The sequence below is a fragment of the Macaca mulatta genome, chromosome 5, assembly GCF_049350105.2.
Source record: "Macaca mulatta isolate MMU2019108-1 chromosome 5, T2T-MMU8v2.0, whole genome shotgun sequence".
NCBI classification, from domain to species: Eukaryota; Metazoa; Chordata; class Mammalia; order Primates; family Cercopithecidae; genus Macaca; species Macaca mulatta.
The window spans coordinates 98,287,102-98,307,447 of record NC_133410.1 but is presented as its reverse complement, the minus strand read 5'-3'; the positions used below and the strand labels follow the sequence as shown (position 1 = coordinate 98,307,447).

The window sequence follows — 20,346 nt, the reverse complement described above, 5'->3', positions numbered from 1 at the left end:
GTGCTTTGTAACACTGATGAATTGTCTGATTTTGTATCTCATTTCCTTCATTTTTCTGTTTCTTCTTCACTTAACTGGCTAAAGCTGAATTATGTAAGCAATACAACTGCGTATTAATTATAACTGAATTACATTTTTATTCTCTTAAATGTCTGTTAAAGTAATGGATTATAGTCATTCCTCTAAACTACTGTATTTGTTATAAAATATTTTTATTTTCTTCTGAGAGAAAGCATTACATAAAGTCACAAAACTTAGCAATTTTACTGTATTTAAGTATTGGCAAAACAAATCTTTGAGACTTGAGAGAAACTTTTCATATGTATGCCTGTGAATTTTGATATATCATTAGACATTTTGGGGTGTATGCTGGGTTATTAGTCTTTTGTATGAGAAACATATATCAAATTCTGAACCATATGACATGTTAGATGTTGTTAAAGAAAAAGTTATTCTGGCCAGGTGCAGTGGGTCACATCTGTAATCCCAGCACTTTGGGAGGCCCCAGCCCGGCCAACGTGGTGAAATGCTGTCTCTACTAAAAATACAAACATTAGCCGGGCATGGTGGTGCACACCTGTAATCAATCCCAGCTACTCAGGAGGCTGAGACAAGAGAATCGCTTGAACCCAGGAGGCAGAGGTTGCAGTGAGCTGAGATCGCACCACGGCCCTCCAGCCTGGGTGACAAGAGCGGGACTCCTTTAAAAAAAAAAAAAAAGACATTATTCATTCTGAAACTTGTTAAAGAACAGTAAGACAATCTTTATTCAGGACTATTACGATAGCTAGAGGGACTACTGCATTTGGGGTTTTGCAGTGGGGCAGAGAGATTGGTCTCAACTTGGAATACAAGGGAAAGTGGTAACTGCATGACCATATAGCAGGGTTGGGATAGGCAGCAGTCAGTGGGTGGAAAATTACTAAGAGGAAAAACCTCAAGGGTCAGGAGAGATTATGGCTAAACAGACCTAACAAGTTTCTTGCTGAAGGCAGGCTAAGGTGATCAGACATCATTTGGAGGATGGTAGGAAATGAGTAATTTGGTCAGATATGGAGGGTTATCAGATACGAAGGGTGGGGATTTTGGCTGAAATGACTTAGCAGTATTCCTACTAAAAGTGGACTCTTGAGGATATGCCCAGAACAGGGCTTAGTTGAAAAAAAGCTCAGAGAAGTCTGACTAGAGATTGGTCAAGGAGATAATCTTTGTCAAGATTAAAAAGCTGTTTAAAAGTTTACTTCAGGCCGGGCGCGGTGGCTCAAGCCTGTAATCCCAGCACTTTGGGAGGCCGAGACGGGCGGATCACGAGGTCAGGAGATCGAGACCATCCTGGCTAACACGGTGAAACCCCGTCTCTACTAAAAAATACAAAAAACTAGCCGGGCGCGGTGGCGGGCGCCTGTAATCCCAACTACTCGGGAGGCTGAGGCAGGAGAATGGCGTAAACCCAGGAGGCGGAGCTTGCAGTGAGCTGAGATCCGGCCACTGCACTCCAGCCTGGGCGGCAGAGCGAGACTCCGTCTCAAAAAAAAAAAAAAAAAAAAAAAAAAAGTTTACTTCAGCTTTCTCTGTGTACAGTATCCTGATCACTAAGTTTAGCATCCCCCATGGTATCCCTTGAAGGTCTCTCATACCATATTTTATTCAAGAGAATTCTGGTTTTGACAAACTTGAAGACAAAAATCAAATGGAAGATTCCACTGTGGATCAAAAACCTAACCATTGTCTTAATTTGGGGATGAAAACATCAAATTGAAACACAAACCCATTTTGTGCACTGAATAAACCTTGTGGGTTTTTTATATTTCTTGCTTAAGTTAGTAATTCAACATAAAGTCAAATACGCAAGGCCTATCTCAGTCTCTCAAGAGTTTTTTTTGTGAATAAAATGTTAGAATGTGTTACACCTACGTGCTTTTGTTGTTGTTACTGTGAAATATACCTGAGAACATTTTTATTCTTTTTTTTTTTTCCAGATGGCAGAAAGGATGTTCAGGAGAGTAGCTTAAGAGACTTAATAAAAGAGCTGCCAGACACCCACTACTGCCTCCTCAAGTACCTTTGCCAGTTCTTGACAAAAGTAGCCAAGCATCATGTGCAGAATCGCATGAATGTTCACAATCTCGCCACTGTATTTGGGCCAAATTGCTTTCAGTAAGTTAGTGGAGTTTTGCTGTTAATATCATCATGTCCCCCTTTGTGTTTACTACTGTCTGAAATTACTGGGATGTAGAAGCATATTTCAGTCTGAAAATTCAGCCAGCTTATGTTGGAGAAGTTGTATCTTGTTCTTGGGCATGTTAGCCCTGTTTTTCATCCCAATTTGAAGAAAGCAGCTATGCCCTTTTTATAAAACTATGATTTGCTATAAATCAAGTAGCCTTATTTTAAAATCTGGAAATAAGTTATATTTCAACTAAAAGGAGCATTTAAAAAATCTGTAATCAGAAATGTTGATTAGCAGAAAGAGAAGGAGTATGACATAGTGAATAATTTTTTAAATAGTAATAAAGTTCAAATTATTGCCAATAGATGGAAAATTTTGAACAGACTATGCCAGTATCACAAAAATATAACCTCAGCTTCATTTACTGGAAATAAACTAGTCTGTGTTAGTGGATTCTTTGTTGCTAGCCACAGGAACATTTGTAAAGCTTCATATTTTATTCTCCTTCTTATTCCATAAAGCTCTTTAATTTTTGATATGTGAAACATGATCCTGCAATCCAGGGACTTTGCTTTTAACTCTCCTGTTAATCACCTCTGATCAAATACATTCCTCCTAGTTATGAGAAGGGAGAGAGAGAACATTCACACTCTAAAAACTCTCAGAAACTCAGCAACTTTTTTTTTTTATAACATATCTACTTCTCCACTTCATTAATATACAGGCTTATTCAGCTGCCCAGAACTAGTAATATTACAGTCCTCAGAATGACTGTCTAAATATAGATTCTAGTTTAGATCCTAGTGACTACAGGGTTCCAGGTCATTCACAGCCTAATTTGGGTAGAAGTTCTACCTTAATAACTATCCTGATTGTAATTCTAAAGATGTTAACTTTTAAATAATGGCATTTCACAGGATATATTAGGGTGTTGTGAATAAATATCTCAGATGCAGGATCTACTAATTTTTGTCTTATTCAGAAGCTCCGTGATAGTAAAAAGTCTATATTTGTTCTTATATTTGTTCTGCCCACTAAACCTTTGTTTGGTGACTTACATGTGAGAAACGTGTAAGTAGAAAACCGTTGAATAATTCTGAAACCTAGATTCTAGAACAGATAAAAATGAATTTGTAAATAGAATGCTTATTTAGTAAGCATTAAACACAGATCCATACCTCATTACTAACTTAGAAATTGGACTTGATCTGGAATTTCTGGTAATCTGCTCCAGTTAGTGAGTCAGAATATTAATTAGTAATGAGTGTTTATTATAGGTTCTAATTAGTATGGTTTTACAGTTTTTCTATTGTTATAACATATACATAAAATAAAATATACCAATTTAACCTGTTTGGTTCTTTTTGAGACAGAGTCTCGCTCTGTTACCCAGGCTAGAGTGCAGTGGTACGATCTTGGCTTACTGCAACCTCCACCCTCTGGGCTCGAGCAATCCTCTCACTTCAGCCTCCTGAGTAGCTGGGACTACAGGCACATGCCACCATGCCCGATTAGTTTTTATATTTTTTGTAGAGGCAGGGTTTCACCATGTCGCCTAGGCTGGTCTCGAACTCCTGGGCTCAAGCAGTCCACTTGCGGCAACCTCCCTAAGTTCTGGGATTACAGGCATGAGCCACTGTGCCTGGCCAACTCAGGTTTTTAAACTAATGCTTAGCTAGTTTTAGTATTCTTGACAAATTCCATTTACCTAACAGATCAGTCATTTACCTAAAAGACCAGTCATTTAATGTAGCCATGTAGCTTTTTTTTTTTTTTTTTTTTTTTTTTTGAGACAGAGTCTGGCTCTGTCACCCAGGTTGGAGTGCAGTGGTGAAATCTTGGGTCACTGCAACCTCTGCCTCCTGGGTTCATGCAGTTCTCCTGCCTCAGTCTCTTGAGTAGCTGGGATTATAGGCATCTGCCAGCATACCCAGCTAATTTTGGGTTTTTTAGTAGAGACGGGGTTTCACCATGTTGGCCAGGCTGGTCTCAACCTCCTGACCTCAAGTGATCCTCCCACCTCCACCTCCCAAAGTGCTGGGATTATAGGCCGACCTTCATGTAGCTTTTGAAATGTATGTGGTATAAGGTTATACAATAATTCGTTTAAATTTTTAAATTTTCTTGTCTGTTACATCTTCTTTCTCTTTTCTAATGTTAATTTTGCCTTCTCACTATTTATCTTGGCCAGAGTAGCCAAGTTTTTGTCTATTATTATTCTCAAATAATCCATTTTTAACTTTATTGAATAAATTTGCCTTAACATTTTTCTATTTCATTAACTCCTGTTTTCATATTTATCAATTTACTAGAACTTAACTGGTTTTTTCAAGCTTTTCCCCTGTTTTCATAATATGAAAAATTTCAGTCATACAATTTGAAGGAGCATAACTTAGATTATACATTTTCTCATTAACTAGATGAAATAAATGTGCTTTATCTCTGTATATATATGTAAATATGTATTTTTTGTTGAACCATTTGAAACTAAGTTGCAGACCTCAGCTATTTCACTGTTAAATACTTAATCATGCATCCTTAAAAATGAGGACTTTTTGCTATATAACCATAATATGTTTATTATGCCTAAGAAAATTGACAATTCCATCATATCATTTGGAGAGTCCATTTAAGTATCCCAATTTGTCACAATTTATTTTTCTCAGAAGAGGATCCAATGGTTCATCCATTCTTCTTAGTTGTTAGGTCTCTTTAGTATGTCTTAATAAAGAACAGTCCTTCCATGTGTGCACACCCACGTGCAGGGGTGCCCACGTGGTTGTTTTGTGTTTAACCACAACTTTTTTTTCTACCACATTGACTTTTGAAAAAATTTTAATTTAATGTTAAGTTTCTGGATACATGTGCAGGATGTGCAGGTTTGTTACATAAGTAGCCATGTGCCGTGGTGGTTTGCTGCAACACCTAGGTGTTAAGCGCAGCATACATTAGCTGTTTTTCCTGATGCAACCACATTGAGTTTTTAAGAAACCAGACATCATCCTGTGGAATATTGTACAGTGTGAATTTGATTATTTTCTTGTGGTGTGGTTAAGTTGTTTTTCTATCCTCTGAATCTACTATAATCTATAAGTCAGATATAAAATCTTAGTTATATTCAGATTAAGTTTTTTGGGCAGAATACTTTATCAGCGATATTGTATCCTTAATGTTGCATCCCATTAGAAGCCATGTAATGTTAAGTTGTCTCACACTTATTGATGCTTAGTTTGCTTTGTTAGTTAAAGTCACCACTTTCAAATCTCTCTATTGTAGGGCTGTGACATTCCCTTTGCAGTTAGCAAGTAATTCATTAGGTGACTACTTGGGCATCATGCAAATGCATATTCCTCCCAATTCACTATCCATTTGATTGTCTGTTGATCATCCTAGCCTGATTCAGTTTTTTCTCTTTTCTCTTTGGGTTGTAGAATGTTGATTTTTAAACTCTACTTTTCTTTTTCTTTTAGTGATATTCTTCTATAACGAAGAGCTTTCCCTTGTCAGTGGGGAATGAACAATATTAAATTTTCCTGTGCTCGTATTATCCCAAATTTGGCAGTTGTGGGAGTCCCTTTAGGCTGGCAACTGTGTCCTTCTGACAAAACCCTGTAATAGTATTTCCTACCTTTCTAGTTAAAGATGATGTCTCAGGATGGAATTAACCATTTCTCCAAGGGGCTTTGGTTTCTTTTATAGAAGAATTATATTTAGAAGCCAAGATCTGGGTGCTAAGTTATTTGCATCTAGGTCTTAATGACTTCTAGAGCAAGGAAATAAAGAAAGAAATGAATACTTGAATGATGGAATGACTGAATGGAAGAAATAATGGATTTATATTGATATTTTGAGTTTAATTTTAACATTATAATATTCTTTCTTAACTACTTTGATTTCATATTTGTAACTCCATACTCTGACAGTGAAAAATCTTGCTTCCTAAAAAATGAGAATATTTATTTGCTTTTCTCCACAACATACATAAAATGTGTATTTTATGTATAGATATAAAGTGTCACAACATCAGGGAAGCCACTAATGTTTAAGACATCTGGCAGTCTGTATTGTCCCTATATCTGGCTAAGAGTATGCATTCAAAGTAAAGGGTGGTTGTCTTCTCCATTTGGCATATAATTGAGTTCACTTGTTTCCAATTTTTAGAATGCAGAGCTTTTTTTCCTTTTCAATGTAATTTTGTTTAAATTTTTATAACATTTGCATGGCTTAAACATGAAAATCGGCCGGGCACAGTGGTTCAAGCCTGTAATCCCACCACGTTGGGAGGCCAAGGCGGGTGGATCACTTGAGGTCAGGAGTTTGAGATCAGCCTGACCAACATGGTGAAACCCCATCTCTACTAAAAATACAAAAATTAGCCAGGAGTGGTGGCAGGTGCCTGTAATCACAGCTACTTGAGAGGCTGAGGCATGAGAATCACTTGAACCTGGGAAGTGGAGGTTGCAGTAAGCTGATACCGCGCCACTGTACTGCAGACTGGGAGACGGGGCGAGACTCAATATCAAAAAAAAAAAAGTGAAAATTATGCAAAGAGAAAGAGGTTTACTCAGAAGTTTCCCTTTTATCATTCTTTCTATACCGTTCAACCTCTTGCTGTCTTTGGAAAACATTTTTATTAGTTTCTGGCTTATCCTTCAATGTTTCTTTTTGTAAAAATGAAAGTGTATATGTAGTTACATTATGTATATTATGTGATGTCTATATGTGTTCATTCTTATTTCTGTGTCTTCCTTACACTGTTCTTCACTTTGCTTTTTATCTGCAAATCTTAGAGATCATTCCAACAGTTTATTTTTTTACTCTTTTTTTGTGCTTGTGTATTACTTCATTGCTTGGACAAATTAAATTTTAGTCAATGGTACTTTTCTGATCATCATTTGTTTCCAGTCTTTTATTGTTAGATATGATCCCACATCAAATAAACTTGTGCATATGTATCACCAAGATTAATTCCTAGATGTGAGATTTCTGGGTCAAAGAACAAATGCCACCATATCATTAGATAGTCCCAATTCCCCTCCATAGAGGATGAGTCAGTGTTACATGTCTATTAGCAGCATGCAAGAGTCTCTGTTTTTCAGTCTTGCCAAGAGGATTTTGTGAAAATTTTGAAGTCTTGCCAGTCTAATAGGTCAGATGTGATATCCCAGTGTGGATTTTTTAAGTTTTAAGAGTTTTATTGAGACACCGTTTATATACCATACAATTTGCCATGTGAAGTATATAATTTGTTGGTTTTGAATAAGTACAGAATTCTGGAACCATCACCACAGTCACTTTTAGAATATTTTATCATCCCCAAAAGAAATGCTGTGCTGTTAGCACTCACTTCCCATTTCTTCCTAATCGCTCCCCACAACAACCTCGCTCTAGGCCACCACTCCTCTACTTTCTGTGTCTAGAGAGTTGCCTATTCTGGACATTTCATATAAATGGAATCATACAATGTGTGTTCTTTTCTGACTGGACTCTTTCACTTAGCAAAATGTCTTCAAGGCTCATCCATTTTGTAGCATGTGTCAGTACATCATTCCTTTTATGGCAGAATAATATTTCAGTGTAGAGATATACCAGTTGATGTGTTTATCAGTTCATTAGTTGATGGGTATTTGTGTTACTTCTAGTTTCCGGCTATTTCAAATGATGCTGCTATGGACATTTGTGTACGTGTCCATGTGTGGAATTATGTGTTCATTTCTCTTGGGTATATAACCAGGAGTAGAATTGTTGGGTCTCATGGTAACTGTTTAAAATTTTGAGGAACTACCAAAATGTTTACTGAAGTGGCTGCACCATTTTACATTCCCTCATGCATTTGTTCCCTCATATATTCCCATCAGCAATGGGATGTGCTTATCATGCAGAGAGAGACTAAAATAAAATATTCAAAGAAAAATAAAACCTGAGGACCTAATAGGAAAATGGCAAAAGACAAAAATATATGAAGAGAAAGACACATGGCCATATACATTTCCATCAGCAATGTATGGGCGAACCAATTTCTCTACATCCTTGTCAAACCTTGTTAATATCTTTTTGATTCCATTCCTGTGGGAATGAAACACTATTTCATTTTGGTTTTGACTTGCATTTCCCTGATTACTAAAGACATTGAAAATTTTCATGTGCTTATTGGCCACTTGTATATTTTTGGAGAAATGTTTATTCAGATCTGCCTATTTTTAAGTTGATTTATTTGTCTTTATTATTGAGTTATTAGAGTTGTTTATAAACTTTGCATATAAATTCCTTATCAGGTATAGGATTTGTAAATATTTTCTTCTATTCTATAAGTTGCCTTTTCATTTTCTTGATCGTGTCCTTTCAAGCACAGAGGTTTTTATTTTTGATGGAGTCCAATGTATCTGTTTTTTCTTTTGTCACTTATGCTTTTTGTGTTGTACCTGAGAATGTTTTGGCTAACCAAGGTCATGAAGATTTATTCATCTTTTCTTCTAAGAGTTTTATAGTTCTGACTGTTATGTTTAGGTCTATGGAGTTATTTTGGAGTTAACTTTTGTGAATGGTATAAAGGAGTCCAACTTCATTCCTCTGCATGTGGCTGTCCAGTTGTCCCAGCATCATTTGTTGAAGATTGTTTTTCCCCATTGAATTATCTCAGCACCCTTGTCAAAAATAAGCTGACCACAATTATTGGGGCTTATTTCTGAACTCATAGTTCTATTCCATTGATCTGTATATCTGTTCTTATGTCAGTACCATAGTATTTTGATAACTCTGTAGCTTTTTAATGAGTTTTGAAATCATGAAGTTTCAATACTCCAAGTTTGTTCTTCTTTTCAGGATTGTTTTGGCTAGTCTGGTTTCATTGTATTTCTATACAAATTTTAGGATCAGTTTGTAAATTTCTACAAAAAAGTTAGCTAGTATTTTGATAGGATGTTCTGTTGAATCTGTAGATCAATTTGGAGAGTACTTTACTGCCATTTTAGCAAAATTAAATCTCCCAATATGTGAGCATGAAATATTTTTCCATTTACTTAGGTCTTTAATTTGTTTCAATAATGTTTTATGGTTTTCAGGGTAGAAGTTTTGCAATTATTTTGTTAAATCTATTCTTAAGTATTTTTTTCTTTTAGATGCTATTCCAGATGTAATTGTGTTCTCAGTTTTATTTTCAGATTGCTCATTACTAATACCAATATAGCACCTGTGTTTTCTTATAAATGAAACTAAACATTTTTACTTGTATTTAAGGGCCATGTGTCTTTTTCCTCATATACCTGTTTGTATCTTTTGCCATTTTCCTATTAGGGCCTCAGGTTTTATTTTTCCTTGTTGAATACTTATTTTATTTATTTTTAGTCTCTTTTATCCATCATAATCACACTTAAAACTCTAATTTTCCTCTCAGTATTACTTTGTCTCCTCATTTTCACTATTATTTCACCACTTCATTTAATAGGTTGGGTTATCCAAGATATAACTCTGAGACTAAGTTTTCAAGCAGAAGTTTCATTGGGTAGTACTTTTTGGAACCATTCTTTCCTTATACCTATAAGGAACAGATGAAGGTAGGATTAGGCATAAGTTGAACTGCCATAAAGTTGTAACACAGGATTCATTCAGTCCCAGGGAGCTTAGAAGATGGGATGACCTTTCAGATTAATCCCTAATTGAATCAAAGGGTTTAGTCTCTTTACCCCATTTCCATCAATCACTGGAGGTGATCTGTGCCAGGGACATGGTGTAGTCTCAGAAGAGGGAGTTGGCCATGAGCCATAAGCAGGCAGCACTTTCAGTGGGATGGGGTGGATAATGAATATTTCTGGCATGGAGGAGACACCTGGGCATCACCTCACAGAGTCACTACATAAATATTTTCTTTTAAAAATTCATTAAACCTTGGACTGTGAGCTATATATGTTGTATATGATTTTTCTAAGGAAATCCTCAATATTCCAGTTTCTAAGACAAATAAACATCCTCCTGAATACTTTATTGTTCTTGGGAATTAGCAGGAATTGCTTTCCGTAAGTTGTGATAGTTATTACAATGAGTATTGGATTTTCAGTGGTTTGGAGAGCATGACATATAAAAGGAAGTTAGTCTAGCTCTCATTCTGCCAATTAGTAGTCCTTATTCTACTAATGCAGGTAGATTTGACCTGCATTGTTTATTTTCCTGTTAAATATTCTGTAAAACAGGACCCACAGAGTGTGCTTTGAAATTTAAGTGAAACTGTAAGAGAAAGTTCTCGTACATAGTAAGCAATTGACTGAGTGGTGTTGGAATCCATGTGCATTTAATTAAATACGTTTAAAACTGCATTAAGGGAAAGATCAGGTTTTATGGGTTCTGCCCATCGTACTACTTAGTGAACCAGGGGCTCTTTAGAAACATGAGATAGAAGACATGACATTCCTCTTACCTCAGTTGTCATAGTTCTCACTTAAAACAAGCTTCTCACGGTATTGAGTATGCTTGTTAATATTTAATGGAATAGAAAATGTTCTTGCCCAATAAAATTTCCCAACACAAGCCAACTTCTTCAACTTCGTATTTGTATAGACACCTTCTGACCTCCTCAGATTGCCTTGACTCTACCCCTCTTCCAGACCAGTCTGCTGCCACCAGGCTTGAACCTTTCTCCTGCCTTGGGAATGCTGGATTTTTCTCTTTGGCTTCTGCCTTATAGCTGGGTCAACCAGCCACCTGCTCAGAGTTCCTGGCTTCTGCCATCACTTTTGAACCCTAGACTCGGATCTTAATTCCTGATGGGGTATCAGAGTCATGGGATACGCCTGGAAATCTAGAACAGTTAAATAGGAGTCAGGAGGAAACATGGATTTTTTTCTTCTTCCCATGGAACACATTAAATATTTCTTCATCCCATGAATTCCAGACTGCCAAGCAAAGCATCTGTCGAGCAAACTGTTATGTGTCTTTGTACTAGTGAATAAGAAATATTTAGGTATTTCTAATATAATGAATCTCATGCGTACCCAGTGTTATCCTTAAATATTCTTAAAGTGTAAAATCTCTCACCTAATCTTAAGAAAATATATTTTCCTAATGTATTAGAACTGTCTCCTACATCATTAGGTGCACAGTGCCTTAGAGCAGATTCTAAAGAAACCGAAAGAAAACAAGGCAATGATGAGGATGTTGGTGTATTTTGACAGCAGGGATACCAGGCAGGGTGGGTGAGAAAAGGAGGCAAGGAGGGATGTGAAATAATGTAAAGTGTGCACAGCTCTTTCACAAGACACATAACAGTTTTTATTTGCCATTGTTTAGAGTGTATTTAAAAATCTGATTGTTAAGTGATATTGATGAACAGACCAAAGCCTTGGCTTTTGGTTCTGGGTTTTTTGTTTGTCTGTTAGTATTCTTGGCACTTTGCATTAAACTCATTGTGCACACTTAGTTTGTACAATTTGATAATATGCATGTCTTTAATCTCTAATAAACTTGCTATTGCAACTGATGAGTACATCATTTTGATCAAATTCTGCTTCATATCTCTGCGTCCTGTGCCTTTTGTCTATAGATATGTAAATCTATTCCTTGAAACAAGTGTTTCAGTACTAACCAATAATATAAAAAGTAATTTTGAGGGTATTCCTGAAACTTTCAAAGATAAATCAGTTTCATATTTTGAATGATAAGCCCTTCTACTTATTCTTCTATCCAAGATGTTACATTTTTTCTTAGTGGCAGCACCAAAAAAAGTTTTAAAACTGCTGTTGGTCTTCAAGTCTTGCAGAAAAACATCACAATAAGTTAGAGTTTAATACACCAGTAAATATTAGATGAGATCAGCTAAATTTGTAGACACAAACATGATGTATAATGAGATATTATAATGTTGCTGTCGTTTTACCTGCTAATCACTATTAAACAGCTATATTTGGTTTGCAACACAAAAGTTACTTTTAGAAACTGGTAATTTGGATTGAAAAGTATAAATAGTTGAAATTTAAAAAAATTAAGCCCGAGCCCTAGTCTCACATATTCATATATTTATAACCTGTTTTCTGTTTATAAAATGCAAAATTTTCACTTAATTGTTAGCGTAATTATATTTGTTATTGATATTCTCTATAAATATATTTTTGGAATATTAAAGAATGGGTGCTTGGAAAGTTTGGCCTTTCTCTGCCTAAATCTGCACCAGCCTTATGTAACACCTATTTCATTGCCTGTAGTTCTCTGCTGGCAATCCTACTGCCACTTGTAACTGTGATAATTGGCTTGCTACTTAAAATTTCTTTTCAAAATATGTATAAATTTATTTTTATTACAAAAGTAACATATGCTCATGGCCAAAAAAAATGTTTTCAGACAAAATCCCCCACAGTGTAAAGATAAAAATAAAAACCATCCATTATTCTACTAACCAGACTTAATCCCTGTTCACACGTCACTTTATAAACCAGACTTAATCCCCACGTGTCAGTTTATGTGCTTTCATTTTGTTTTCTCTGTATGCTCACATGATTAAAGATGGGATAATAAAGTAATACCACTTTATAACCTTTATTGAAAAACTTACTATTGTTTATCATGACATGTCTCATACTTTTACATGTAATTCTACATCATCATTTTTAGCGACAGCATAAAGTTCTGATCTTTAGAGCAATACAATTTATTTAAGCCATTCTATAAATTGCATTTAGAATGCAATTAGAAAAATTAATTACTTTTTTGTTTTTTGAGATGGAATCTTGCTCTGTCACCCAGGCTAGAGTGCAGTGGTGCGATCTCGGCTCGCTGCATCCTCCACCTCCTGGGTTCAAGCGATTCTTCTGCCTCAGCCTCCCAAGTAGCTGGGATTACAGGTGTGTGCCACCATGCCTGGCTAATTTTTGTGTTTTTAGTAGAGATGGGGTTTCACCATATTGGTCAAGCTGGTCTCAAACTCCTGACCTCGTGATCCACCTGCCTCGGCCTCCAAAAATGCTGGGATTACAGGGGTGAGCCACCATGCCGGGCCAATTACTTATTTTTATTTATTTTTGGCAATAATAATAATAGGCAATATTTATTGAGGTCTTACTAGGTTCCTGGTAATGTTATAGATGCTTTTTATATATTTCTTCATTTTATCCTCAAAACCCTATGAGGCAGGTACTATTATTATCTCTCCACGTGAGGAAACTTGAAGCACAGAAAGTTTAACCTGTGTAAGGTCACATGACCAGTAAGAGGTTAGAGTCAGGATTCTGAATCCAGGCCTGGCTCCTCAGCTCCAAGCTCTTAATCACCACTCAATAACTGTTTCCCTTATAAACAGCATTTCAGGAGCTATTCTTGAACATACATTTTTCACACTTAACTAATTATTTTCATTGGATGTACTTTTAGAATTAAACTTGCCTAGTTAAAGGGTACGTGTATCATCAAATTTGTGCTCTAGAAAGGTTGCACCAGTTCATGCTGTGAGCAGCAATATGTGAATATGTCTCCTTTCCCATACCTTCTCTAGTACACATGTTATTCTTTTTAATCTTTGCCAATATAATAAATGAAATTGTTTCTTTTGACATTTTTGCTTATTTAATTACTATAAGGTTTAACATGTTAAAAGCGTATTTTCCCAAGTAGTTCTTTTGTACATTGCCTTTCACTCTCTTCTTTGAGTTTTCCTAAGCTGGTGCTCATCTTTTTTATGACTGATTTGTAGGAGTTCCTTTCTTAATACGACTATTAATCTATTGTTATGTATTGGAAATATTTCTCTGAGCTTATGATTTATTTTTGAAGCTTTAAAATTTTTGCCAAAAGGAGTTTAAAGATTTTGTTAATTCTTTATATCAATTTGTGTTGCTTGGGTTTGATGTTATCCTTAAAAGGCCTTCTGCCTCAAGGATAGAAGAGTATTTATTTCTATTGTCTATTAGTTCTTTTGCAGTTTCTTTTTTCTTAGTATTTAAATCTTAAAAGTGTGGAAATTATTAGAAACGGTATGAGTAGGTAATCTAAAAGTTATTAAATAGTCACATATTTCATCTTAGCATATTTATAATATTTTAATATTTAGATCCCAAATCCTAGTGAAAGAGATTAATACTTTGCAATACGTTATGACTTAAGGATTTAATTTTTCACTCAAACAATTACCTTGCTAACTGAACAACAATAAAAAATAATTCATACTCTACCAAGTAATTCACAATGTCACTTTTGTCATTATATGAAGTTCCTAAATATATTTTGGTCTTATAGGGGCTCTGCTGTAATACTATGATTTATCGGCTTCTCTGGTGCTAGAATCATACCTTTTATATTTGAATATCAGGAACAATATCTTTCCACTTCATTCTTTTTCAGAATTTTCCTGGGTAATTGTGTACATATGTTTTCCCAGAAGAATCTCGTAATTATTTTCTAGGTTTCAAAATTCCCATTGAGCTTTTTTTAGATTTAACTAGGTATAGTTGAAATTTTTAAATATTGAGTCTTTCATCTAATAAAATGATGTACCTGCCCCACTTAATCCAATTTCAAACTTATTTATTGTTATTTCCTTAAATTCTAGGAGCTTGAAAAAACACAAAATTGTAAAGTATACAGTAAAAAATTACCCACTAATCCTATTACTTAGAAATAATAGCTTTAAATTTTTAAATCTATTTTCTTCCAGTATTTCCCTGTGTATACATTTTTAAAATTTTAATCAGTTATATTTTATATACCTTTTTAATTGTGCTTTTTTTTTTTTTTTTTTTTTTTTTTTTGAGACAGAGTCTTGCTCTGTTACCCCAGGCTGGAGTGCAGTGGCATGATCTTGGCTCACTGCAAGCTCCGCCTCCTGGGTTCACGCCATTCTCCCGCCTCAGCCACCCCAGTAGCTGGGACTACAGGCGCCCGCCACCATGCCCGGCTAATTTTGTTTTTGTATTTTTAGTAGAAATGGGGTTTCACCATCTTAGCCAGGATGGTCTCGATCTCCTGACCTTGTGATCTGCCCACCTCGGCCTCCCAAAGTGCTAGGATTAAAGGTGTGAGCCACCGCACCCAGCCTTAATTGTGCTTTTTAAGCACAACATTAGGTTATAAATATTTCCTGTGTCATTCAAATCCTTGAGTTTACAGCATTTTTTTTTTCTTTTACTTACAGCCAGGAATTTTTGTATAGAAGATGACAGACTTGTACTTATTAAGTTCTGTGTGTATAAAAAAGTGTATTCTTCAATTATTTATTCCTCATGGTAAATCCATAAACATAGTTGTTACTTTCAGACTTTTATAGATTAAAAAACTGAAGTGTAGAAAGTATTATTTAGGATTACTGAGTTAAAAGAGAACTTATAACACTTCCCGATCTGTTTTAGTTAAAACTCACAACTAGGCAAGAAAATAATCAGTTACTTTTTAGAGAGAAAAAGCCCAAATTGGTGCACAAGGATTTCTATGTTATCAATGTCTCTTGGTGAAGTGGTTATAGGTATTAGATTGAACCATGTAAAACTGCCATTTTTCTAGTTCGAAATGGTCAAATACTGTAGTTTTATATAATACAGTCTTAAAGTAATGTGAAGTCTATTATTCCTTGGGTTCAGCTGAGAATATGAGTTTGTATCACATAAAAAATTAAATATTACTGATTGAAGATGATATTATACATTATCCTCTAGATGTTCAGTTATTTTTTTCTGGGACTCATGATGTTTTATAACTTTATATGCTCCATATATAGTCTTCCTCCAGATATTGTGTGTGAAGAAGGATGGAGCAAACTTTATTACTCAGCTATTAGTGTTAGTAATGATGCCTCAAGTCTTGGTTTTCAAAACAAAAAGTAATTAGAAAGGATACTTTTTGACCTTGGTCTCACTGAAAAGGAGATAGTAGAATAACCTTAGATCTACAAATGATTATTCTGCAAGCTAATTGCTTGATTGTAATATATGTGGGTTAGCAATCAATTGTTTTGAAAAATACGCATTATAATTCTGAATTTCTATATGAAATAATGCACTTTGTTATATTACAAGGGAGCAGTGATTTTTTTTTTCCTAGTAATCTCCGGTCAGTGAATTTAAGTTAGTGCTGATAAGAGAAATGGTGAATTAAGTAAGTGGTTTGCAGGTGTTTTACCTCACCAGGGTGATGCAGAGTTTTTAGAATGTGTGAACTCTTCTCTGGAATAGACAGTGGTACCCCTTTATTTGCAGTTTCACTGTCCATGGTTTCATTGCTTTGTATATCATATCCACGCTGTATGTGCTGCCTGCCTGTTCGTTACGTAGTAGGCATCTTCGTTATCAGATGGACTGGTGTGGTATTTCAGGGCTTGTGTTCAAGTAGCACTTTTTAACTTAATCACCCCAAACGCAAGAGTAGTCATGGTGGCATACTGTTGTGATTGTTCTATTTTATTATTAGTTATTGTCGTTAACCTCTTACTGTACCTCATTTATAAATTCAACTTTATTATAGATATGTATTTACAGTGACATATTGCTTAACAACAGAGATACGTTTTGAGAAATGCATCATTGTTAGCTGATTTTGTCATTGTGTGAATATCATAGAGTGTGCTTACACAAACATAAATGGTATAGTCTACTACACACCTAAGCTATATGGTATAGACTGTTGCTCCTAGGCTACGCAGCTGTACACCATGTTACTGTACTGAATGCTATAGGCAGTTGTAATACAATGGTGAGCATTTGTGTATCTAACCATATCTAAACAAAGAAAAGGTACAATAAAGATACACTATAAAAGATAAAAAATGGTACACCTGTATAGGGCACTTACCCTGAATGGAACTTGTAGGACTGGAAGTTGCTCTGTGTGAGTCAGTGAGTGAGTGGTGAGTAAATATTAAGGCCTGGGACATTCCTGTACACTACTGTAGACTTTATAAACACTGTACACTTAGGCTACACTAAATTTATAACAAAATAATTGCTCTATGACATTTTGATGACTGTGACATCAGCCAGCAATACAAATTTTTCAGTTTCATTATAAACTTATGGAACCACCCTCATATATGTGGTTTGTTGTTGACAAAATGTCATGTGGCACATTACTGTATAGGAAGAAATATACAATCTATAGAGTTTGATACTATTCACAGTTTCATCCTCTATTCAGGTTCTTGGAACGTATCTCCTGCAGATCATAGAGGACAATTGCTTCTCTCTAGTGAATAACCAGGCTTCGTTGTTGAACATTGCTGAGGAGGCCAGAGTCAAAGGTTTCTTATTCTTGTAAAAATAATCCCTTGAGTCCATCATTATCTGTGGGAATGCAGTGATTAAGCAATAACATCTGCTTGGTAGTTAATGGTCATCAGGAGAGATACATAATTTATCGTAAATTCAAGATCCTTTAAGTCAACGAGTTATTCATTAAAGAGAAAGGCTCAGCCAAAACTCATCAACACTACTCTGCTAATACTATTTTTAAAAATGAAACTGCATGTTTTCTTTCATACATAGTTTCGAAGGACCTCTGCATTCACAGTGTTACTTATTCCTTATATCTGTCTTAGGAAGAGAGCAGCACAGTTCATTTTATTTAACAAAGGATGACCTAAAGGCTCTATAAAATGGCTGCTGGGCGGGTGTCAATGATTGGCCACAAATTATATAACTAAGAATAAAATTTCTTCTGACTCCTGGACTGGTGTTTTGTCCTTTAGAGCACACATTTTTGTCAAGATAATACTACTGATGTTATTTACTGTACCATACTTTATCTCACTCATCGTGGGTTAATTAATGACCTTCATTGTATCATTTGCCTTTATGTGGCCCATGTGTGCACAGAGTCAGTTGTTAAATACAACTTTTAAAAATGGAAGAAAGCATTTAAAATGAATACTCTTTGCAGAGAAAAAGCAAATTCAGATTTTGGCAATTCTTTGTTTCTCATTTTCCATGCTTCTAAAAGAAAATTCAAGTGAATGCAAAATTATTTTAGTAATGCAGTTTGGTTGCTGTCTATAAGACTTCAAAATGAAAATTAGTACCATATGTCTTATTCAAGAGTAATCTTGAAAATGGCTATTGACCCTTTAAACTCCTTGCAGCATCATTCAGTGATGACAAGTAGAAAATTTAGGTATATACACACAAAAGTAAATATATTGAGGCATGTTTATTAGGTATTCACAAAATTCAGTGGCAAATTTATATTCCCAACATTATATGTGGGAGTGCGTGTGTAATCTCCAGAATTATTATCTCAACCTTGTGTCTACCTTCTACTTGCACAGCTGTCTTTTATTTTCTCTGACGAGGTTACTCTGGAGATTCAGTCTTGGGGAAACAGGATTCTGCTCTGTCCTCTGTTACTAATCAGCTTTGTGACTTTAAGAAAGTCACTCAATTTTTCTAACCGTCTATTTTCTACTAGGTGATGTATGAATTTCTTTTGAGCATTAAGATTTGTATATGATTTTATTTTTCTACAAGTTTTATCATTAATTTACTTATTTGGTAAATGTATTAACTTACGAAGTATTTTTTTAGTACATACTATATGCCAGCAGACAGTATCCCAGATGTCAGCCAAACAATGTGGCTCATGCCTTTGGGGAGCAGAGACTCTATGTAGGGGGATGAAGGCTCCTTATATAATTACTGAATTACAGTTGTGATAAGTCCTGCAGTGGTGTTAATAATAGAGATGCTGAATATGTGAATATATGAATGTCTGTGCCAGAAAAGTAGCTTGTGTTTCATTCAAATTTATCTAACTCTGAACTCTCTCCTTTTTAGTGCATTCTGCAGACCCCAAGCTCTCTTCATCTCTTTCTTGTCTGATTTGGTAACTTCTTAACTAGTTTCCCCTCTTTGGTCTCACCAACCCAAATCCAAATCCACACTGCATTATGTTTAAAATATAATATTAGCCAGTCGTGGTGGTGGGTGCCTGTAATCCCAGCTACTCGGGAGGCTGAGGCAGAGAATTGCGTGAACCCAGGAGGTGGAGGTTGCAGTGAGCCGAGATCGTGCCATTACACTCCAGCCTATGTAACAGAGCGAGACTCTGTCTCAAAAAAATTAAAAATTAAAAAATAAATCAGGTGACTTCTGGTTCCTGGTCTAGCATTTAAGGAGCTTGGAATCACTACTTGTTCCTAACAAGTAAAAAGCTGAACAAACTGAAAAATCAACAACACTTTTTAGATTTGGAAGAGAATTTAGGTCACAGGGAAAACAAGTGCCCCAAAATTGGTCAGACAGACAGGCAAATACAGAGAATCACAATTTGCCCCAGTGGAAACCAGCAGGGAAGGGCAGAACAACCTGAACTGTAATTGACAAATTGCTGGAAGCTCCTGTGGATAAGTCTGTGAGTTAACTCTAGGGCCACTGAGTCATCTGGAGAACTCCATAATTTTGGGAGTTTTGCCTCCTAAAACTCTACCCGATTCTCACAGTGAATATTGGAGAAAAATCCCTTCACGCTTCTGACATGGGGAGGAGAAAAGGAACCAATTTGAAATACACGAGAGCATTTTGTTCTTAAGGGTTGCCTTCGAGAAAAGTTATTTAACCAGAGCCTAACTTGCCAGAGATTTCTCAGGGCCTAACTGACCTGGGGGAAGGAAAATACCCAATTCCAGCCCCATCCAATCATCCTGTCCCATGTAAGGGGAGGAAAAACTGAGAAGCGCTTGTGAAGTTTACAGTTGAGGGGCACAGGCTTACTAAAAGACAGACCTAATCATGGGACTGTAGAACTCTTCCCCTCTCCTAGTACTTCGACGTCACATTATTAAAGGCCAATTTACAGCAGCTCCCTTTACCCAGTACATCATGTCCAGCCATCATGAGAAAAATCACAAAGTAGTCTAAAAGAAACAAAAAACAAAAACATAGGTTAAAGTGACAGAGCAAGCATCAAAATCAGACTTGGATAAGGCAGGGACGTTGGAATTATCATACTATGATTTAAAACAATTATATTAATAGGATAAGGGCCCTAATGGATAAAGTAGACAGAATGCAAGAACAGAAGGGCAATGTAAGCAGAGAGATGGAAATTCTAAGAAAGAACCAAAAGCAATGCTAGAAATCGAAATCACTGAAACAGCAACGAAGAATGCATTTAAGGGGCTCATTAGTAGGCTGGACATGGCTGAGGAAAGAATTTCTGAGCTTGAGGATATTTCAATAGAAATCTCCAAAACTGAAAAGCAAAGAGAAAAAAGACTGAAA

At 35.7% G+C, this 20,346-nt stretch overlaps 1 protein-coding gene across 14 annotated transcripts in view; it reads left to right on the top strand.

The window, feature by feature from the left end:
- The window catches only part of FAM13A (family with sequence similarity 13 member A), a 376,873-nt gene that overhangs the window by 115,285 nt on the left and 241,242 nt on the right, over positions 1 to 20,346 (top strand). For 9 of the 14 annotated variants that reach the window (XM_078002003.1, XM_078002004.1, XM_078002001.1 and 6 more), the window contains one exon: positions 1,980 to 2,157. The exons of the other annotated variants lie outside the window; for them this stretch is intronic. In XM_078002003.1, coding sequence (XP_077858129.1) covers positions 1,980 to 2,157 — 178 coding nt within the window. The remainder of the gene's footprint in view (positions 1 to 1,979; positions 2,158 to 20,346) is intronic. 14 annotated transcript variants of the gene reach the window in all.